The following is a 17700-nucleotide window of genomic DNA, read 5'->3' as shown; positions in this document are numbered from 1 at the left end:
CCCATTGCAAGTTTTAATTCTTTCCTTTAACAATTTTAGAACCCTTTCTGGGAAGGACATTGGGTTGCCTCCATACCACTCATCATAGGGGATAGTGGCCGGGAGCCCATCCCAGCCCCAGGAGTCACCCTGATGAGGCCAAGCCACTCAGAGCCTGACTTTCTCCTGGTTTGTTCATGGATGGGCCCATGACCCAAACTGGTCTCTAGAGAAGCTCAGATTTTTGTTTAATGATTAGAAAAGAAATGCCCTTTCCCACCTCAGTTATGAATAGGGAAGTCTGTAGCATGAGGGCATTTGGCAGCAATCCTACGGGCATGAGGAGAGGCAGACTTCTACCGTATGAAAGAGCAGAGAGATGGGCATAAGTTAACTCTTTGGTGACAGCACTGAGCCAATACATTTTCCTTATGATTAAAGAAAACTTGGCTTATATTTTCTGTTACTGCAACCAAAGACAAGTTAACTAACACACCATTTCATGTCAATAGGAAGCTCAGTAGGTATATTCTCCTTTATATTACCTAAATTGTCAATAAAGCTGTTGAATAGAAGAGATATCAGTATTATTTTTAGCACAGAGAAAAACAGTGACATCTGCTTTATGAAACAACTTCAAAGTACTTAGAACACTGTTAGAGATTTAACTGATGACTCATAAACAGTAACGCCAACCTCTCTGTGCATGTCAGACTTCCCTTGCCTCTTTCCGATACTTCATTGTCGTCTTGGCTTTGAGGGTCTGGAGCACTTCTCAGAACCCCATGCTGCATCCGTGCCACTCAGACTCGGGTCTGTCACCTTCCCCACTTCCTTTCCAATTATACCAAATCAGTACTCTTAAATCTGATTCTATACTAATGACCCTCATACTGCCTTCCCAGGTGAAGCTAATTAATCTACTCATTTATCTATTCAGATTCATTTAACAAAATCTGTTGAGCACATGTTGTGTTAGTCAGATTTCTTAGTTGCAAACTGGAAAACCCACTCTAATTAATTTAAGCAGCATAGAGTTTATTAAATATAAAGAACCTCAAGAAAAGTTAGGAAACTGGGCTTGGGTACTGCCCAGCTGGGAGCAGAGTAACCAGGAGACACATCTGACGACACCATGAAAGTGCTCCGCAGAGACCACAGTTATCCCCATGTGGCACTTAGACATTAAATCCTAGATTCCAGAAACTTCCCTGCTGCCCCAGGAAAACCAGGTGCCTTTGTTATCACACTGTCTATAAATCTGATCTTCTCATGGCAACCACCTCTTTTCACTCACCTCCCAACCCCACACAGGGGTGTCTGCTTGATGGAGCTGTGTCTCATGTAAAAGCTGAGTTACAAGAGAGACTAGGAAATGTAGTTTTCTAGGAAGTAAAACTGGAATGGGGGCTGTAATGAGATGATTCGGCTTCTGCCACATGTGCTAGGTGCTGGGTGCTATACTAGGCAGTGGTGATGGAAGAGCGATGAACAAGAAAGGGAAGTCCCTGACCTTGTGGAGAAAAAGTCTAGTGGGGAGGCAGATACTAACAAGATAATAAATAAAATTTCAGATAAGTGATAAGAACTGGAAGAAAAATTGAATGTGGCAACAGCTTGGACATAAAGGGTGTTGCTTTTCATAGGAGGTTCAGGGGGAGCACTTGTAAAGAGATAGAGTTTGAGCAAAGATTCAAACGATGAGGAGCAGGAGGCCATATGAAAATCATGTCCAGGTAAAAGGAGCAATGAGTTTCAAGGCTGTGGTGTGGGGTGAGCTTGGCACAGCTAGAGTGCTGTGAACAATGAAAGTGTGACGAGATGAGGTCAGGTAGGTGGACAGGGACCAGATCACATAGGAGTTGGGTCATGATATTGAGTGTACTGAGAAGGTTGTAAGCAAGGTAGTGATTTGAGGTAACTTCCATTTTATAAAGATCTCTCTGGCTTCTATGTGGAGAGTAGACCATGGGAGAGTAGACCATGAGAGTAGACAATGAATCTATCTATCTCCTGGCAAATGAGGGAGCCAGGAAATAGATTCAAAGACTTGTGCAGCTCTCCAAGGAAGGGATGGTGGAGGTTTGAATGGGACTGATGGCAGAAAGGTGGGAAAAAGTGGTCCAATTCTGGGTATGTTTTGTGGCTAACCTAATAGAAAATTGCTCTGGATTGGAAGTTGGAGATGAGGGGAAATAAGGAATGAGGCCTAAAATTTTGGACTGAGCCAGTAGATGGGTAAAGTCTGGGAAAGAATAAGGTTTGGGGGTGGAGGGGAGAGAAAGTCAAAAATAGACACCCAAGCTGTAGAGTTGCCACAGGGATAAACTCAGGGAAGAGGTTGAGGCTGACGGTATAAACTGGGAAGATATCAGGATGTAGATGTATCTGAAGCCAGGGGATTGCATAAGCTTGCATATGGAGAGAGAGCAGATAACAAAAGAAGAGGACAGAGCCCTGCACACTCTGATATTTACAATTTGGGAAGAAGAAAAGGAAGCATTCATTAACTAGTTTTTTATTTTTTTAAATATATTTTATTGATTATGCCATTACAGTTTTTCCAACTTTTCTCCCCTTTATTCCCCTCTGCCCTGCATCCCCCTCCTACCAGCATTCCCCCATCTTTCATGTCCATGGGTCATACATAGAAGTTCTTTGTCTTCTCCATTTCTCATACTGTTCTTAACCTCCCCTGTCTATTTTGTGCCTACCATTTATGCTTTTTATTCCATGTACCTTTTCCCCCATTCTCCCCCCTCCCCTCCCCACTGATAACCCTCCATGTGATTTCTGTTTCTGTGATGCTGTTCCTGTTCTAGTTGTTTACATACTTTGTTTTTTTGTTATTTAGGTTCATTTGATGGTTGTGAGTTTGTTGTCACTTTACTGTTCATATTTTTGATCATCTTCTTTTTCTTAGATAAGTCCATTTAACATTTCATATAATAAGGGCTTGGTGATGATGAACTCCTTTAACTTGACCTTGTCTGGGAAGCACTTTATGTGCCCTCCCATTCTAAATAATAGCTTAACTAGTTTTTGAAGAAAGATGAAAACCATGAAGGAGTGGTGTCCTGATTACTAAGTAGATACTGTTTCTAAAGGAGGCAGTGAATACCTGTGGTAAATGCTTTCTCAGTGCAGAAATCTAGTAAGATGGCAGTCGCTGCTTTTGGTTCAGTGGGGGTTGCTGATGACCTTGCAGAGAGCCAGCCACCTGAGCTTAGTGCTATTGTGAGCAGGCAAGATCAGAATGATCCAGGGGATGGAGAAAAACTGATTAGAGGAGAGAGAGGTTCATTGTAGGAGCAAAATAGGTGAGAGGAGAGGATAGAGAGCTGGCCTTAGACAGGAGAAGGGTAGTCACTGGAGAAAGGGTAGAATGTGGATTTAGGGACAGGGCGTGAGCTAGTTCTGGTCAGGCTGCTTTTATCTAGTAGGAAGGGTGTGTAGCCATCAGCTCAGACTGAATCTAGAGGAGGCTGCGTAGAGGTTTGAAGCACAAGGGTATGGTGTGATTGCCTCATTTATGAGAGGGGAAACGTGATTCTTGAGAGAAATACCACAGGATTTCTTGTTTGTAGTGAAATCTGTTGTCATGACTTTCAGGCAAGGCCAGTGGTGTAAATTGTATACTGCTCTAAAGAGCCCTCAAAAATAATACTCTGGTTTTGTAAACAAAAGGAGTGGAAGTCCTGATAATGGGAATTACACACCTGGAAGGAGGGAAAAGTGGAACAATGGCATGTGTTGGCAGTAATTTCAAGAGCCAGGGTGTTGTGGTGCCCCTGAAGTCACATCTGTGGGTGACATATTCCTGATGCTTTGCAGTGGGCTTCCTAGCACTGGATTCTTCCCAGGAAAGCTGTGAATCTCTGGTGGGTCTTTTTTGGGGACAATGCATACCAGCCTTTCATTCATATATCATCCATCCATCTAGTACCTTCTTAAGTATCTAAGACACTCAGGAGTAAGATGCGTAAGGCTTAGTGAAACCAACACAAATTAGACCTATTACTTAAATTATAGCAAATGTGTACACTGCACGTGTTACAGGCTAGGCACTACTCAAAGTAATTTGTACATTTTAACTCTTTTAATCTTCCCTGCTACCTGTGAGGTAGGTACTGTTTTCCCCCTTTACTACAGGTGAGGAGGCAGAGGCAGAGATACTGAATGAAACGACCCTAGTGAGACTAGAACTTGGACCTGGACAGTCTGGCACCAGAATCTGGGGTCTCCACCACTCACCCCTACTGCCTATTTTTTTTCCCAATGAATCTATAAGTTTTTTTTAATTAATCAGAAACATGTATACACTCCAGTAAGATATTAGTACCATATTGAGTTTTACATTTTGATCACCAATTAGAGAATTCTCCTTCATAAATAGTATAATTCTAGAGGCAAGTGTAATTTCTTCATCAAGTATCAGACTGTTTCAAGTATCAAGGGCTTTAGGCACAGATCTGCTAGAAATATAGTAGTTAAAAGTAAGTCACCAGCCCTGGCTGGCGTAGCTCAGTGGATTGAGCGCGGGCCTGCGAACCAGACGATCACGGTTCGATTCTCAGTCAGGGCACATGCCTGGGTTGCAAACCGGTTCCTTGCAGGCTAACTACCAGCAGGGGATGCACAAAAGGCAACCATACATTGATGTTTCTCTCCCTCTCTCCTTCCCCTCTAAAAATAAATAAATAAATAAAATCTTTAAAAAAAAAGTAAGTCACCAGTGAAGAGAGGCAGCTTCTAATAACTCAATATGTAGTTTTTGTTGTTAAACTGATACTTAGTTTTGATTTGCTTACAGATATAAGTTACTTGGTTGGAGGCAAATTTTATTAGTTTAAAATTATCATTTCTTTTTTTAATTTAGCTTATAAATTGTTGTTCAAGTACAATTTTCTGTCTTTTACTCCCATCCCAGCCCACCCCCGAAGTCCTTCCCCTCCCTCCCATTTCCACCTCTCCTAGTTTATGTCCATGTGTCTTTTGTACTTGTTTCTGTAAACCCTTCCCCTTTTCCCCTGAAATTCCCTCCCCTCTCCCCTCTGTCACTGTCAGCCAGTTCTCTATTTCTTTGGTTATATTTTGCTTGTTCGATTGTTTTATTGTTTAGGTTCCTATTAAAGGTGAGTTCATGTGGTATTTGTCTTTCACTACCTGGCTTATTTTGCTTAGCATAATGCTTTTCAGTTCCATCCATGCTGTTGCAAAGGGTAGGAGCTCCTTTCTTTCTGCTTCATGGAATTCCATTGTATAAATGTACCATAGTTTTTTTATTCATTCATTTACTGATGGGCATCTAGGTTGCTTCCAGCACTTGACTATTGTAAATTGTGCTGCTATGAACATTGGGGTACATAGGTTCTTTTGGATTGGTGTTTCAGGGTTCTTAGGGTATAATCCTAGCAGTGGAATTGCCGGGTCAAAAGGCAAATCCATTTTTAGTTTTCTGAGGAAATGCCATACTGTTTTCATAGTGGTTGTACCCGTCTGCAATCCCACCAACAGTGAACTAGGGTCCCCTTTTCCCCACAACCTCTCCAACACTTGTTGTTTGTTGCTTTGTTTATGATGGCCATTCCAACCTGTGTGAAGTGGTATCTCATTGTGGCTTTAATTTACATCTCTCTGATGGCTGGTGATACTGAGCATCTTTTCATGTGTCTCTGGATGTTCTGTATGTCCTCCTCGGAGAAGTGTCTGTTCAAGTCCTTTGCCCCATTTTTTTAATTGAGTTGCTTGTCTTCTTAGAGGGATCACAATACCTGATATCAAACTGTATTACAAGGCCACTGTAATCAAAACAGCCTGGTACTGGCATAAGAACAGACACATAGATCAATGGAACAGAACAGAGAGCACAGAAATAAACCCAAGACTCTACGGTCAATTAATATTTGACAAAGGGGGCAGAAGCATAAAATGGATAACCTCTTCAACAAATGGTGTTGGTAGAACGGGACAGCTATGTGCAGAAAAATGAAACTCCATAACCAACTTACACCATACACAAAAATAAATTCAAGGTGGATAAAAGACTTGAATATAAGCCATAACACCATTAAAGTCCTAGAGGAGAGCATAGGCAGGAAAATCTCAGACATTTCATGCAGCAGCATTTTTACTGATATATCTCCTAGAGCAAGGGGCATAAAGGAAGGAATAAACAAATGGGATCTCATCAAATTCAAAGGCTTCTGCAAGGCCAAAGAAAACAGCATTGAAATAAAAAGAGAACCAACTGTATGAGAAAACATATTTGCCAATGATACCTCAGACAAGGGGTTAATCTCCAAAATATATAAAGAACTTACATGACCCCACTCTAGGAAGATAAAATTATCATTTTTAAGTCTTAAAAATACCATTTTCTTAATTTAAAATGTTTACTTCTCTGGTTAAGGCTACTTCAGATAGGCTACTTCTGATGCCTATAAAAGGTATCAGAATAATACTGATCTGCCCCTTTTACCTTGAAGATGAGACTGAGTTTGTTAGGATTTTTCAAATCTGGCATGATTTCCTCTCGAGTCTTTATATGAGTTTTCTAATAGCTAAAAACAGAATACTAATGTGTCCCATTTTGTACAAGTTACATCATCTGTCCCAAAATTGCAGGGGTCATCTTGGTATGTATTTCCTACAATTACTTCATTCTATCTTCACCACGACTGCACTGGATATTGTTAAGATATTTATTCTGAGCCTGAGTTCTGTGTGTCACCATGCATTTGGTTATTATTCCCTTCAGTATTTTTACTGTAGTTGCCCCTCAGTTGTTGGACATACATTTTCTGCGAAGCTGATAACATTATTTTTTGCCTCACCTCAGGTTATCATTGCCCTTTCAGAAAAACACCGTTCCCACATTCCATACAGGAACTCCATGATGACCAGTATCCTAAGAGACAGTCTGGGCGGGAACTGCATGACGACCATGATTGCAACACTCTCTCTAGAGAAAAGGAATATTGACGTATGTTGGTTCTTCTTTCTGGAGCTCTTGGTCTGAGTTTTAACATTAGTCTGTGCAGTAGAGTTGAGGGTCCTGGGTGGGTTTCCATCTTTTCAGCTGGGTTAGAGTATGTATTCAGGTTAGAGTATATCCTCCAGAATTCACACCTTTGGGTTATTTGTCAGCATTGTAACGACCCATTTGAGAATTGATTTCACATATACAGGATGGTTTTAGGAAGCCCCATACACAAGTTTGAGAAGACCTCCTGATCTGGTTACCTTGGGCCAGAGACATGAGAGAAAAGACCCATCAGCTTGTCCTGCTCTATTTTTCTCTGGTTTGCTAAGATGCCTTGGAGACATTTCCAAGGTGTGTTCCTCAGCGTCTTTGGTCACAATACCCAGGATGCTTTGGCAGGATCTGGCTAACAAATGGCTTTCCTGAGTTGCTTTATGATGTTTCATGCATTTCAGTTTAGTATTTGGGATCCAGATTTTCTCTGAAAGAAGTGGCAGGGGGCCTCTCCAAATAAGGCCAAGCCCCAAGTGCACTGTATTGTGCCTTGAAAGCCTCTCTTCTTGGTCTGTCACAGATATTTCATTTGTAGTCCTTCATGTTTATGGATTAGCTTATCTCCTCTGTTTATGATTTGCGTAGGTGGTTCTGCTTTAACAATCAATAGTTGAGAAACACATACCAATTGGCATTTAGAACCTCAGGATCTCCCACACCTTTGGCATTGATCATTTTATTAAACCCAAGCCACATTTTAATAAAAATAATGTTCCAGAGCAAAACTCCCTAATCTAGAAGCATGTTTCCTCATTGTTTTGTACATGTCACTCTTTAGATGTGCATCTTTTTCCTGTGAACAAAAATTAAGTTTTATCTCTCTGTGCTGTAACATTTTAAGGCATTATTTGTTTTCTTAGGAGTCTATATCTACCTGCAGATTTGCACAGCGGGTGGCGCTCATAAAGAATGAAGCTGTTCTTAATGAAGAAATTGACCCCAGATTGGTAAGTAAACTTTAGGCACTTGCTTCCCCTAATCAGGCAATGTTCTAAGTCCTGGGAACATATTAATTCATTTAATTCTCACAACAGCCTCATGAGTAGATGCCATCTCTATCTCCATTTTACAGATGAGAAAACTGAGGCACAGCAATATTAAATAATTTGTTCAGAGTCCCAGTGCTACTAAGTAGCAGAACCAGGGTGCAGACACAGTCTGACTCAGGGTCTGTGCCCTTACCTGCAGCCCCCCATTACTCCACTAGTAAGGTGTGTGGTGAGTCCTGAGGAGATTTACGGTGGAATCACATACAGTTACATCTGTGCGCAGGTCATAACCTTTCAAAGCACTTAACTTTCTGGAGATAATAATAATAGACCATCTTTTGGAAAGCTGTAGGAAAAAAAAGAAGTCCTAGTGTTTATTAAATAAAACCATGTTTTAGATAACTGTTGTTATTTTTCTAGAGATTTTTAAAACTTAACAATGGTTTGGTCCATGAAAAAATGGTCAAGCTTTCTAGTTTCATGAAAATCAAATGTACTTTATCAAAGTGCTTTTTGAAACAAAAATGTTTGCAAGTTACCTGATTCAGCTACTCATTATAAGCGCAGATATTTTCTTTATTCTCTATTTTGTTAGTCTTACATAAATGAAATGCAAAGTGGAATCAACTCATGCCAACACAAAAAAGGTTAAAATAAAATTTTCAATTTTGTAGAACTCCAAAATTAAGATTATATTACTTTGCAAGTCACTCAGCTTTCCTTTTATTTCTTTAATTTTTCTAGAAAACAAGCTGGGGGAAGCTTAGTAGTATGCATTGTAAAAAATGATGAGAAGTCTTAGCAAGAGTGTTTCATTTACAAAGTTCTCAAGTTCCAAAAGAAAAATCTCAAATTCACTTTTACCCATATTAATGACTTCCTCTTGATTATTTGCCCTTCTTCCCCTGAAATCATTCTATTGAAGGGTAGAGGAGAAGGAGGAAAAAGAAATAATGGAGCTATGCTTTGTCCTGCTCGCCTCAGGGGGCTTGAGCTCCCCTGATGGAATTCTCTTTAGAAGAAACCAATGGGTGAGGCAGGATCTGTTCCAGTCCCGGCCCTGGTCAGATACAGCGTCACACAGGGCCCTCACTGGAAAAAGGAAACAAATTTCAAAGGAATTGTGTCAAGTGGAATTGAACTCCTAGGATGAATTCTTCTCCTGTCCCAACCCTGCCAACTGCCCTGTAACATTACTGTGCAGAAGGAGAAAGACAGTGATGGGAGTATTATTAGCTGGAAGCCAGAAATTAGTTGATAATTAAAGGAAAATAAATATTAGACATTGGGACTTTTTTCTTTAAATTTGTCTAGAGAGACTTTTCTTTGAAGTAACTTGAGGAGTTTGAAGATAGGTAAACATTATCATGTATTTGATGCAGGTCAGTTGGATATTTAAAGAAAAAAAAGAAATCGGAGTCAAAAGCTAATAGCTGATAATTGAACAAATGCTGAGGTCTTCCTGGTGCAGAACAATCTGGTAATAGACAAGTGTGGTTTCCTGGTCCCTTTTATAATTGCTTCAAAAACTGACATTGCCATTCATTATTTTATGTACAGAGCATTCCTGAAGCACACATGAAACTGAAAACTTGTCCTCAAACCACCCAAAATACAACTTGAGTGAGATTTCCTATGTCTTACTCTCAACATTTAATGGCAAATATGGACCAGCCCTGTAATATTGGACTTGCTCCCTTCATCAGTATTAGTGCCTCAGAGAGACAAGGTGATAAAATAACTGAACAGATATGAAGGAACTAACCACAACCCATGGACAAGATTGGGTTTGACCACCCATGGTCAAACAGGGTGGGGTTTAACTATGAAAGTGGGGGGTGGGCTGGCCAGAGGGAGTTGAAGGGGAAAATAATTGGAACAACTATAACAGTATAAACAATACAACATAAAAATAAAGTAAATAAGATGCATATAGGTAGAAAACAAAAACAAAACAAAACAAAGTCTGTGTACAGGCCAGATTCTGTGGTCACTGGGCATGTGTCAAAATCTTCTCAGGATGGCTCTCATTCCAAAATTCCTGCAGTAATTTGAGGGAAAGTGTGACTGGGATAACTTCAAAATCATGAAAAGTTAGCTAAGTTGTAAGATTTCTCTTCAGTAAAACAGAAGGTAATTTGTTTGTTGGCTTTGACATTGGAAATGTCAGTAGAAGCAGAAAACATGGCATCGAGATTAATTTAGTAGAGGAAGGGTAAAAATGAATGACTCACATACTTCTGTCCAAGGATTTTCATTCTGCTTAGCTTCATGATTCTAAGAATGTTTTTGAAAAGAAGCAACAACCAACATCAACTCAATTCTGCACATTTAAATGAAATTCTAGAAGTACTGTCATGTTCAAAATATTTATATCACCTTTTTTTGAAATTCTGGCCCTGTTTATATGGTACAGATAATATGAAACTCACCTGTATAAAATTTAACAAGCATCTTTTGAAATATATGTCTGAAGCTGGAGGAAGCAAGAGAATTCCCCAGAGCCGGGAAACAAAGCTGAGGCTGCAGTTGTCATGGAGAGAGAGGATGAAGGGGGTTTTAATAAAGGCATAGAAGTCAAAGCCCTTGGAAGGTGCATGTTGAACCTAAGACATCTCTTCTCTCTCCAATAAAACCGGTGAAAAGTTGAACCTAGAAGGAAGAAATCTGTTTCCTGGCTTAAGGAGCTGCAAAGGAAATGTTTTGGCCTTAGCCTAGACTAAAGGTAGAATAAAACATTGTTTCTCTGAAAATCTGAAATTCTAAAGCTCTGCCTCACATGAGTTCGATGTTCAAATTTGCATGATTTTCTTAGTCTGGTAACCCCAAGCCAAGAAGCTGGAAAATGGATACTTAAATAAATCAAAAGAATAGAAATACAGAAACTAAAAAGCATAAAAAAGTAAAAACAAAAAGCCAAAGCAAAGATAGAGTTGAGAAAAACAAGAAAACCTGAAGTTTAGTTTTTTAAAGATTAATAAAATGAATAAACCTCTGGAATATCTAATGAAAGAAATCCATAAAGAAGGCACAAATTGATATAACAAATACTTGAAATGCTGAGAGATTTAACTAAAGGTACATTAAATATATTAAAATAATAATAAAGTATTTTGAATGATTTTATGGTATAAATTTGAAAACTTAAACAAAGTGGACAACATCCTAGAAAAACATAACACTGAAACTAAAGCAAGAAAAATTCAAAAATATTAATAGATCTCTAACTAATAAATAAGTTGACTCAATAATAACAAGCTACTGAAAAGAAGGATAGGGAGAAGAGAAGGAGGGAAGGAACAGACTCAGTGTTTTTTTTTTTTTATGTTTACCAAATATTAAAGAATAAAAGTTGGATTTCACCCACTAAATCTTACTTTAGGAACTTTGCATTATGATCGATCATATGATCATTAATATAATAGGTGGTATCATTAGAAAAGAAATGAATGTATAGTAAAAGAAAAATAACCATGGGAAAAATAAACACCAAATTTAGGGAATTTTAAAGGAAAATTCATTTAGGGAAAGCTATACAGGGACAAGGGCTTTAAAAGAGTCTGTAATGTTTTATTTCTGTTTTTTTCAGTCATAATATTTTTTAATTTATTTTTTGTTATTTAAGTTCAGTTGTCTCCATTTTCACCTTGCCATGCCCCCATGACAGACCCATCCCCTCCTCCCATCCCGAACCTACCACCTTTGGCTTTGTCCATGTGTCCTTTTTTTTTTTTAATTTATTATTTTTTAATTTATTTAACTTTTGTTCAAGTACAGTTTTCTTTCTTGTCTTCCCAGCCCTGCACCCCCCAGTGCTCCCCACCCCCCTCCCATCTCCGCCCCCGTCTTAGTTATTGTCCATGTGTCTTTCATACTTATTCATGTGAGTCCATCCCCTTTTACTCTGTGCTTCTCTCCCGTCTACCCTCTGGACCCTGTCAGCACGTTCTGTATTTCAGTGTCTTTGGTTACATTTTGCTTGCTTGTTTGTTTTGTTGTTTACATTCCTGTTAAAGGTGATATCATATGGTATTTGTCTTTCACTGCCTGGCTTATTTGTCCTTTATATATGTTTGTCCATGGCCCTTCTCCTGTATCCCCCCATTATCCTTCTCCCCCCTTTTCTCTGGTTACTGTAAGTTTTTCCTTTATTTCAATGTCTCTGTTGTTTATTTCTTAAGCTAAGTAGTGGGTACATTGGTGTTCACTTAAGGGGTTTCAGTTATGTCAGTTGGTGTGCAAAGTGTTCTTATACTCCTTTGTATCTCTGAGGTTGTTCATAGTAACAAAATAATTACACAACTTAAGGTGATTCATCACATTTACAGTTTAAAAGATGAAAATTATGTGATCACATCATTAGATGCAGAACAAAATATTTGCTAACATTAAACATTCACACATTGGAAGATTCATCAAACTTTGCATATCGAACATTCCTTTTTTCTAATTTTTAAAATTATTTTATTATTGTTCAATTACAGTTATCTGCATTTTTCCCCCACCACTCCCCCCCATGCCAACCAATCCCACCTCCCTCCCCTGCTTCCACTCCCACCTTGGTTTTGTACATGTGTCCTTTATACTTGTTCCTGAAAACCCTTTTCCCCATTATCCCCTCCCACCTCCCCTATGATTACCGTCAGATTGTTTTTAATTTCAATGTCTCTGGTTATATTTTGCTTGCTTTTTCCTTTTGTTGATTAGGTTCCAGTTAAAGGTGAGATCATAATGGTATTTGTCACTCACTACTAAGCATAATGCTCTCCAGTTCCATCCATGCCATTGCAAAGGGTACAAGCTCCTTCTTTCTCTCTGCTGCGTAGTATTCCATTGTGTAAATGTACCATAGATTTCTGATCCACTTATTTGCTGATGGGCACTTAGCTTTCTTCCAGTGCTTGGCTATTATAAATTGTGCTGCTATGAACATTGGGGTGCATGGGGTCTTTTGGATTGGTGTTTCAGGGCCCTTAGGGTATAATCCCAGCAGTGGAATTGCTGGGTTAAAAGGCAGTTCCGTTTTTAGTTTTCTGAGGAAATTCCATAATGTTTTCCACAGTGGCTGCACCAGTCTGCATTCCCACCAACAGTGCACCAGGATTCCCTTTTCTCCACATCCTCTCCATCATTTGTTTGTTGATTTGTTTGTAATGGCCTTTCTCACCAGTGTGAAGTGGTATCACATTGTGGTTTTAATGTGCATCTCTCTGATGGCTAGTGATGCTGAGCATCCTTTCATATGTGTCAGGGCCCTCTGTATGTCCTCCTTGGAGAAGTGCCTGTTCAAGTCTTTTGGCCATTTTTAACTGGGTTTTTTATCTTCCTAAAGTGGGTCGTGTGAGTTCTTTATATATTTTGGAGATCAAACCCTTGTCTGAGGTATCATTGGCAAATATGTTTTCCTATCCAGTTGGCTCTCTTTTCATTTTGATGCTAGTTTCTTTGGCCTTGCAGAAGACTTTTAATTTGATGAGGTCCCATTTGTTAATTCTTTCCTTTATGTCCCTTGCTCTAGGGGACATATTTATGAAGATGTTGCTGTGTGGAATGTCTGAGATTTTCCTGCCCATGTTTTCCTCTGGAACTTTTATGGTGTTACGCACATATTTAAGTCTTTTGTCCACTTTGAATTTATTTTTGTGTATGGTATAATTTGGTGATGGAGTTTCATTTTTTTGCATGTAGCTGTCCAGATCTCCCAACACCATTTGTTGAAGAGGCTATTTTTACTCCATTTTATGCTGCTTCCCCCTTTGTCAAATATTAATTGACCATAGAGACTTGGGTTTATTTCTGTGCTCTCTGTTCTGTTCCATTGGTCTATGTGTCTTTACTTATGCCAGTACCAGGCAGTTTTGATTACAGTGGCCTTGTAATACAGTTTGATATCAGGCATTGTGAACCCTCCTACTTTGCTCTTCTTTCTCAAAATTGCTGCAGCTATTTGGAGCCATTTATGGTTCCATATAAATTTTTGAAGTGTTTGTTCTATATCTGTGAAATATGTCTTGGGTGCTTTAATAGGGATTGCATTGAATCTATAAATTGCTTTGGGTAGTAGTATGAACATTTTGATTATGTTAATTCTTCCAATCCGTGAGCATTGTACATGCTTCATTTGTTTGCGTTTACCTTAATTTCTTTCTTCAGTGTTGTGTAGTTTTCTGAATGTAGGTCTTTTACTTCCTTGGTTAAGTTTATTCCTAGGTATTTTATTTTTCTTTTTTCTATACATAAAATTGGATCTTTTTCCTGATTTCAGTTTCTGATATTTCATTGTTGACGTACAAAAAAAGCCTTTGGTTTCTGAATATTGACTTTGTATCCTGCTGTTTTGCCAAATTCACTTACTAGGTTGAGTAGTTTTTTGGTGGAGTCTATAGGATTTTCTATGTATACTATCATGTCATCTGCACACAGTGACAGTTTTGCTTCCTCCTTTCCAGTTTGTATGCCTTTTATTTCTTTTTCTAGTCTGATTGCTGCAGATAGAACTTCCAATACTATGTTGGATAGGAATGGTGAGAGCAGACATCCTTGTCTTATTCCTGATCTTAGTGGGAAAGCTCTAAGGTTTTTCCTATTGAGTATGGTGTTGGCTGTAGGTCTCTACAGCCAACATGGACTTTATTATGTTGAGCTATGCTCCCTTTATTCCAACTTTGCTAATTTTTTATCACAAATGGGTGCTGTACCTTATCAAATGCTTTTTCTGCATCTATTGCTATGATCATGTGATTTTTGTCTTTCCTTTTGTTTAAGTGATATATTGTGTTTATTGATTTGCGAATATTGTACCGTCCTTGCATACCTGGGATGAATCCCACCTTATCATGGTGTATGATCTTTTTTAACATATTACTGGATGAGGTTTGCCAATATTTTGTTGAGAATTTTGGCATCTATGTTCATCAGCAATATTGGCCTGAAGTTTTCTTTCTTTGTTATGTCTTTATCTGATTTTGGGATTAGGGTGATGCTGGCTTCATAAAAAGAGTTTGGGAGTGTTCCATTTTGGGGGATTTTTTTGGAATAATCTGTGAAGGATAGGGTTTAGCTCATCTTTAAATCCTAAAAATTCTTCTGTGAAACTGTCTGGTCCAGGGCTTTTGTACATTGGAAGCTTTTTGATTACTGCTTCAATTTCATCAGCCATTATTGATCTATTCAGGCTTTCTGCTTCTTATTCCTTGCGTTTTGGAAGATTATATTTTTCTATAAATTTGTCCATTTCACCTAGGTTTTCAAATTTTTTGACATATAGTACTTCATAGTAATTTCTTACAATCCTTTGTATTTCTGTAGTATCAGTTGTAATCTCTCCTCTTTCATTTCTGGTTTTGTTTACTTGGGTCCACTCTCTTTTTTTCTTGATGAGTCTGCTTAAAGGCTTGTTGGTTTCATTATCTTTTCAAAGAACCAACTTCTGGATTCATTGATCCTTAGAATTGTCCTTTTACTCTTTATGTCATTTAATTCTGCTCTGATATTGGTTATTTCCTTCCGTCTACTTGCTCTGGGCTGTCTTTGTTGTTGTTCCTTGAGTTCTTGTAGGGTTTGGTTGTTTACTTGAAATAGTTCTGTCTTTTTTAGATAGGCCTGTATCACTGTGAACTTCCCTCGCAGGACTGCCTGAATATTGAATGTGCTTAGAGTGATTAAGGGCATCAACCAAATATTACAACAACCATTTTATTTTATTTTTTTTTATTTATTTATTTATTTTTTTTTATTTTGATACTTGCTTTATTACAGGTAGTCTGGAATTGGACCCACAACATCTCCAAGGTATGCCTATATATATATATATATATATATATATATATATATATATATATACATATATAAATTAGATTTTAATGCCACTCTGAAATAACAATTTGACCCTCAAATTTGTGCTCTTGTCAAGTGGCCAGTTGCCAAATTGGCACTTTTACAGCAACCATTTTAAAAGGGGATTGTTAAAGGGAATAAGGCAAGCATGCCTTTTCTTTTCTTTCCTTTACATATTTGCTCATCTGGACATAAAAGTTAAATAGAAAGATCTAAATTTTAAGAGTTAAATGAAATAAAATGAAACAAAATATTCTAAACCAAGCACTATTTACTTTCTATTTTTAATATCATTCTGAAACACTTGGAAGTCCTAGCTAGGACAGAGACAATTTTTAAGAAATGAATGAGGATTTGAGAAAGAAGAACAAGTTCTATTATTACTTGCACACAATTTGGTTGCTTATATACAACATTCAAGAGAGCATTTAATGATAAACAGTCCAAAATGATGTTCATAAAATTATTTAGTGCATAATCCATATATAAAATGAATCACTTTCCTATAAATCAAAAAACCAACAATTAGAAAATGCAATTTTACAATAATTGCATTTACAATAGCAACAGACTTTTTAAAATTCTAGGAAAAATCTAATTAAAGACATGAGGTATTTACAGAGAAAACTATAAATCTTTATAAAAAGAATCAGTGGAAAACCATACCATGTTTATGGATATGATGATTCAGCATCATGAATTTGACACCTGACTAAATTTATTTTATTTATTTTAATCAAATTTATTTTCTGTTAAAATTTGAGGAGAGCATTTGGCAGAATTTTATAAGCTGGGTCTAAAATTTATATGAAAGAGGAAATGACCAAGAATAGCCAAGTCTGTTATGGAAAAGAACAAGATGGAAGTGTCTTGTTCTATCTAGATGCCAAAATGTTTTAAACTCATTAAAACAGAGTGGCAAGCCATATATATAGGCAAGCAGAGAAATGTTGTTAGCCAATAGCCTAGAAAAAGATGCATTTATATGTGAAAATATGTTATATAACAGCAAACCTATCATGGCTAGCTGTATAAAAACTAAACAAATTAGATCCAGATCTCATACTTTATACAAAGTAAAATCAACCTGAATGTGATAAGCAAAGCTTTAAAACTTTTATAGAAATATATACGAAAATGTTCCTATGGTTTTAGGTAAAATAGATTTTCTTTAAGGATACACAGGAATACAACTCGTAAGGGAAGAAATTGATAATAAAATTATATTGAAATTTAAAACTTTCATGTACCAAAAACAACACTACAAAATGAAAAATATGACATCAATTGGAAGAAAGTGTGTGTATTGAACAAAACTAATAAAGTGTTCATATCCAGACTATGTAAAGAAGCTTGCAAATGAATAAAGAGAAGCAAAAACAACCCAATTGAATTTGAGCAAGAATGTGAATAAATAATTCACAGAGGAGCAGACCCAAACAGCCCATGTATATGAAAACAATCAACTTCTCTAATAATCATGAAAATGCAGATTAGACCTGATTGAGATACCATTTTACATGTACCTGATTGACAGAATTAAAGTCTCTGCCTGTGCTACATATGTAGTGACAAAAATGTGGGAAAAGGGAACATGTATACGCAGCTGATGAGAATGGAAATTTATACAACTCTGAAGAAAAGATTAACAACATATTATGTAGGACTTTCAGCCAAGATGGAGGCATAGGTAGACACACTTTGCCTCCTTGCACAACCAAAAGAACAACATATAAAAAAAAATCCAGAAGTACCAGAAAATTGAACTGTATGGAAGTCTGACAACCAAGGAGTTAAAGAAGAAATATTCATCCAGACCAGCAGGAAGGGTGGAGAGAGGTGGGCAGCCACATTGAA

General features: G+C 37.7%; 1 protein-coding gene across 3 annotated transcripts in view; it reads left to right on the top strand.

The window, feature by feature from the left end:
* The window catches only part of KIF6 (kinesin family member 6), a 427352-nt gene that overhangs the window by 150096 nt on the left and 259556 nt on the right, over positions 1 to 17700 (top strand). For all 3 annotated transcript variants that reach the window (XR_005067343.1, XM_037052020.1, XM_037052033.1), the window contains 2 exons: positions 6821 to 6964; positions 7879 to 7965. Coding sequence is in view for 2 of the 3 variants with exons in the window: in XM_037052020.1 (XP_036907915.1) it covers positions 6821 to 6964; positions 7879 to 7965 (231 nt within the window). In the remaining variant the exon portion in view is untranslated. The remainder of the gene's footprint in view (positions 1 to 6820; positions 6965 to 7878; positions 7966 to 17700) is intronic.

This window comes from Sturnira hondurensis, unplaced genomic scaffold (genome assembly GCF_014824575.4).
Source record: "Sturnira hondurensis isolate 20B ecotype Veracruz unplaced genomic scaffold, ASM1482457v3 Scaffold0000880, whole genome shotgun sequence".
NCBI classification, from domain to species: Eukaryota; Metazoa; Chordata; class Mammalia; order Chiroptera; family Phyllostomidae; genus Sturnira; species Sturnira hondurensis.
Note: the sequence above shows the minus strand (reverse complement) of the source record. Positions and strands in the feature narration are given on the sequence as shown.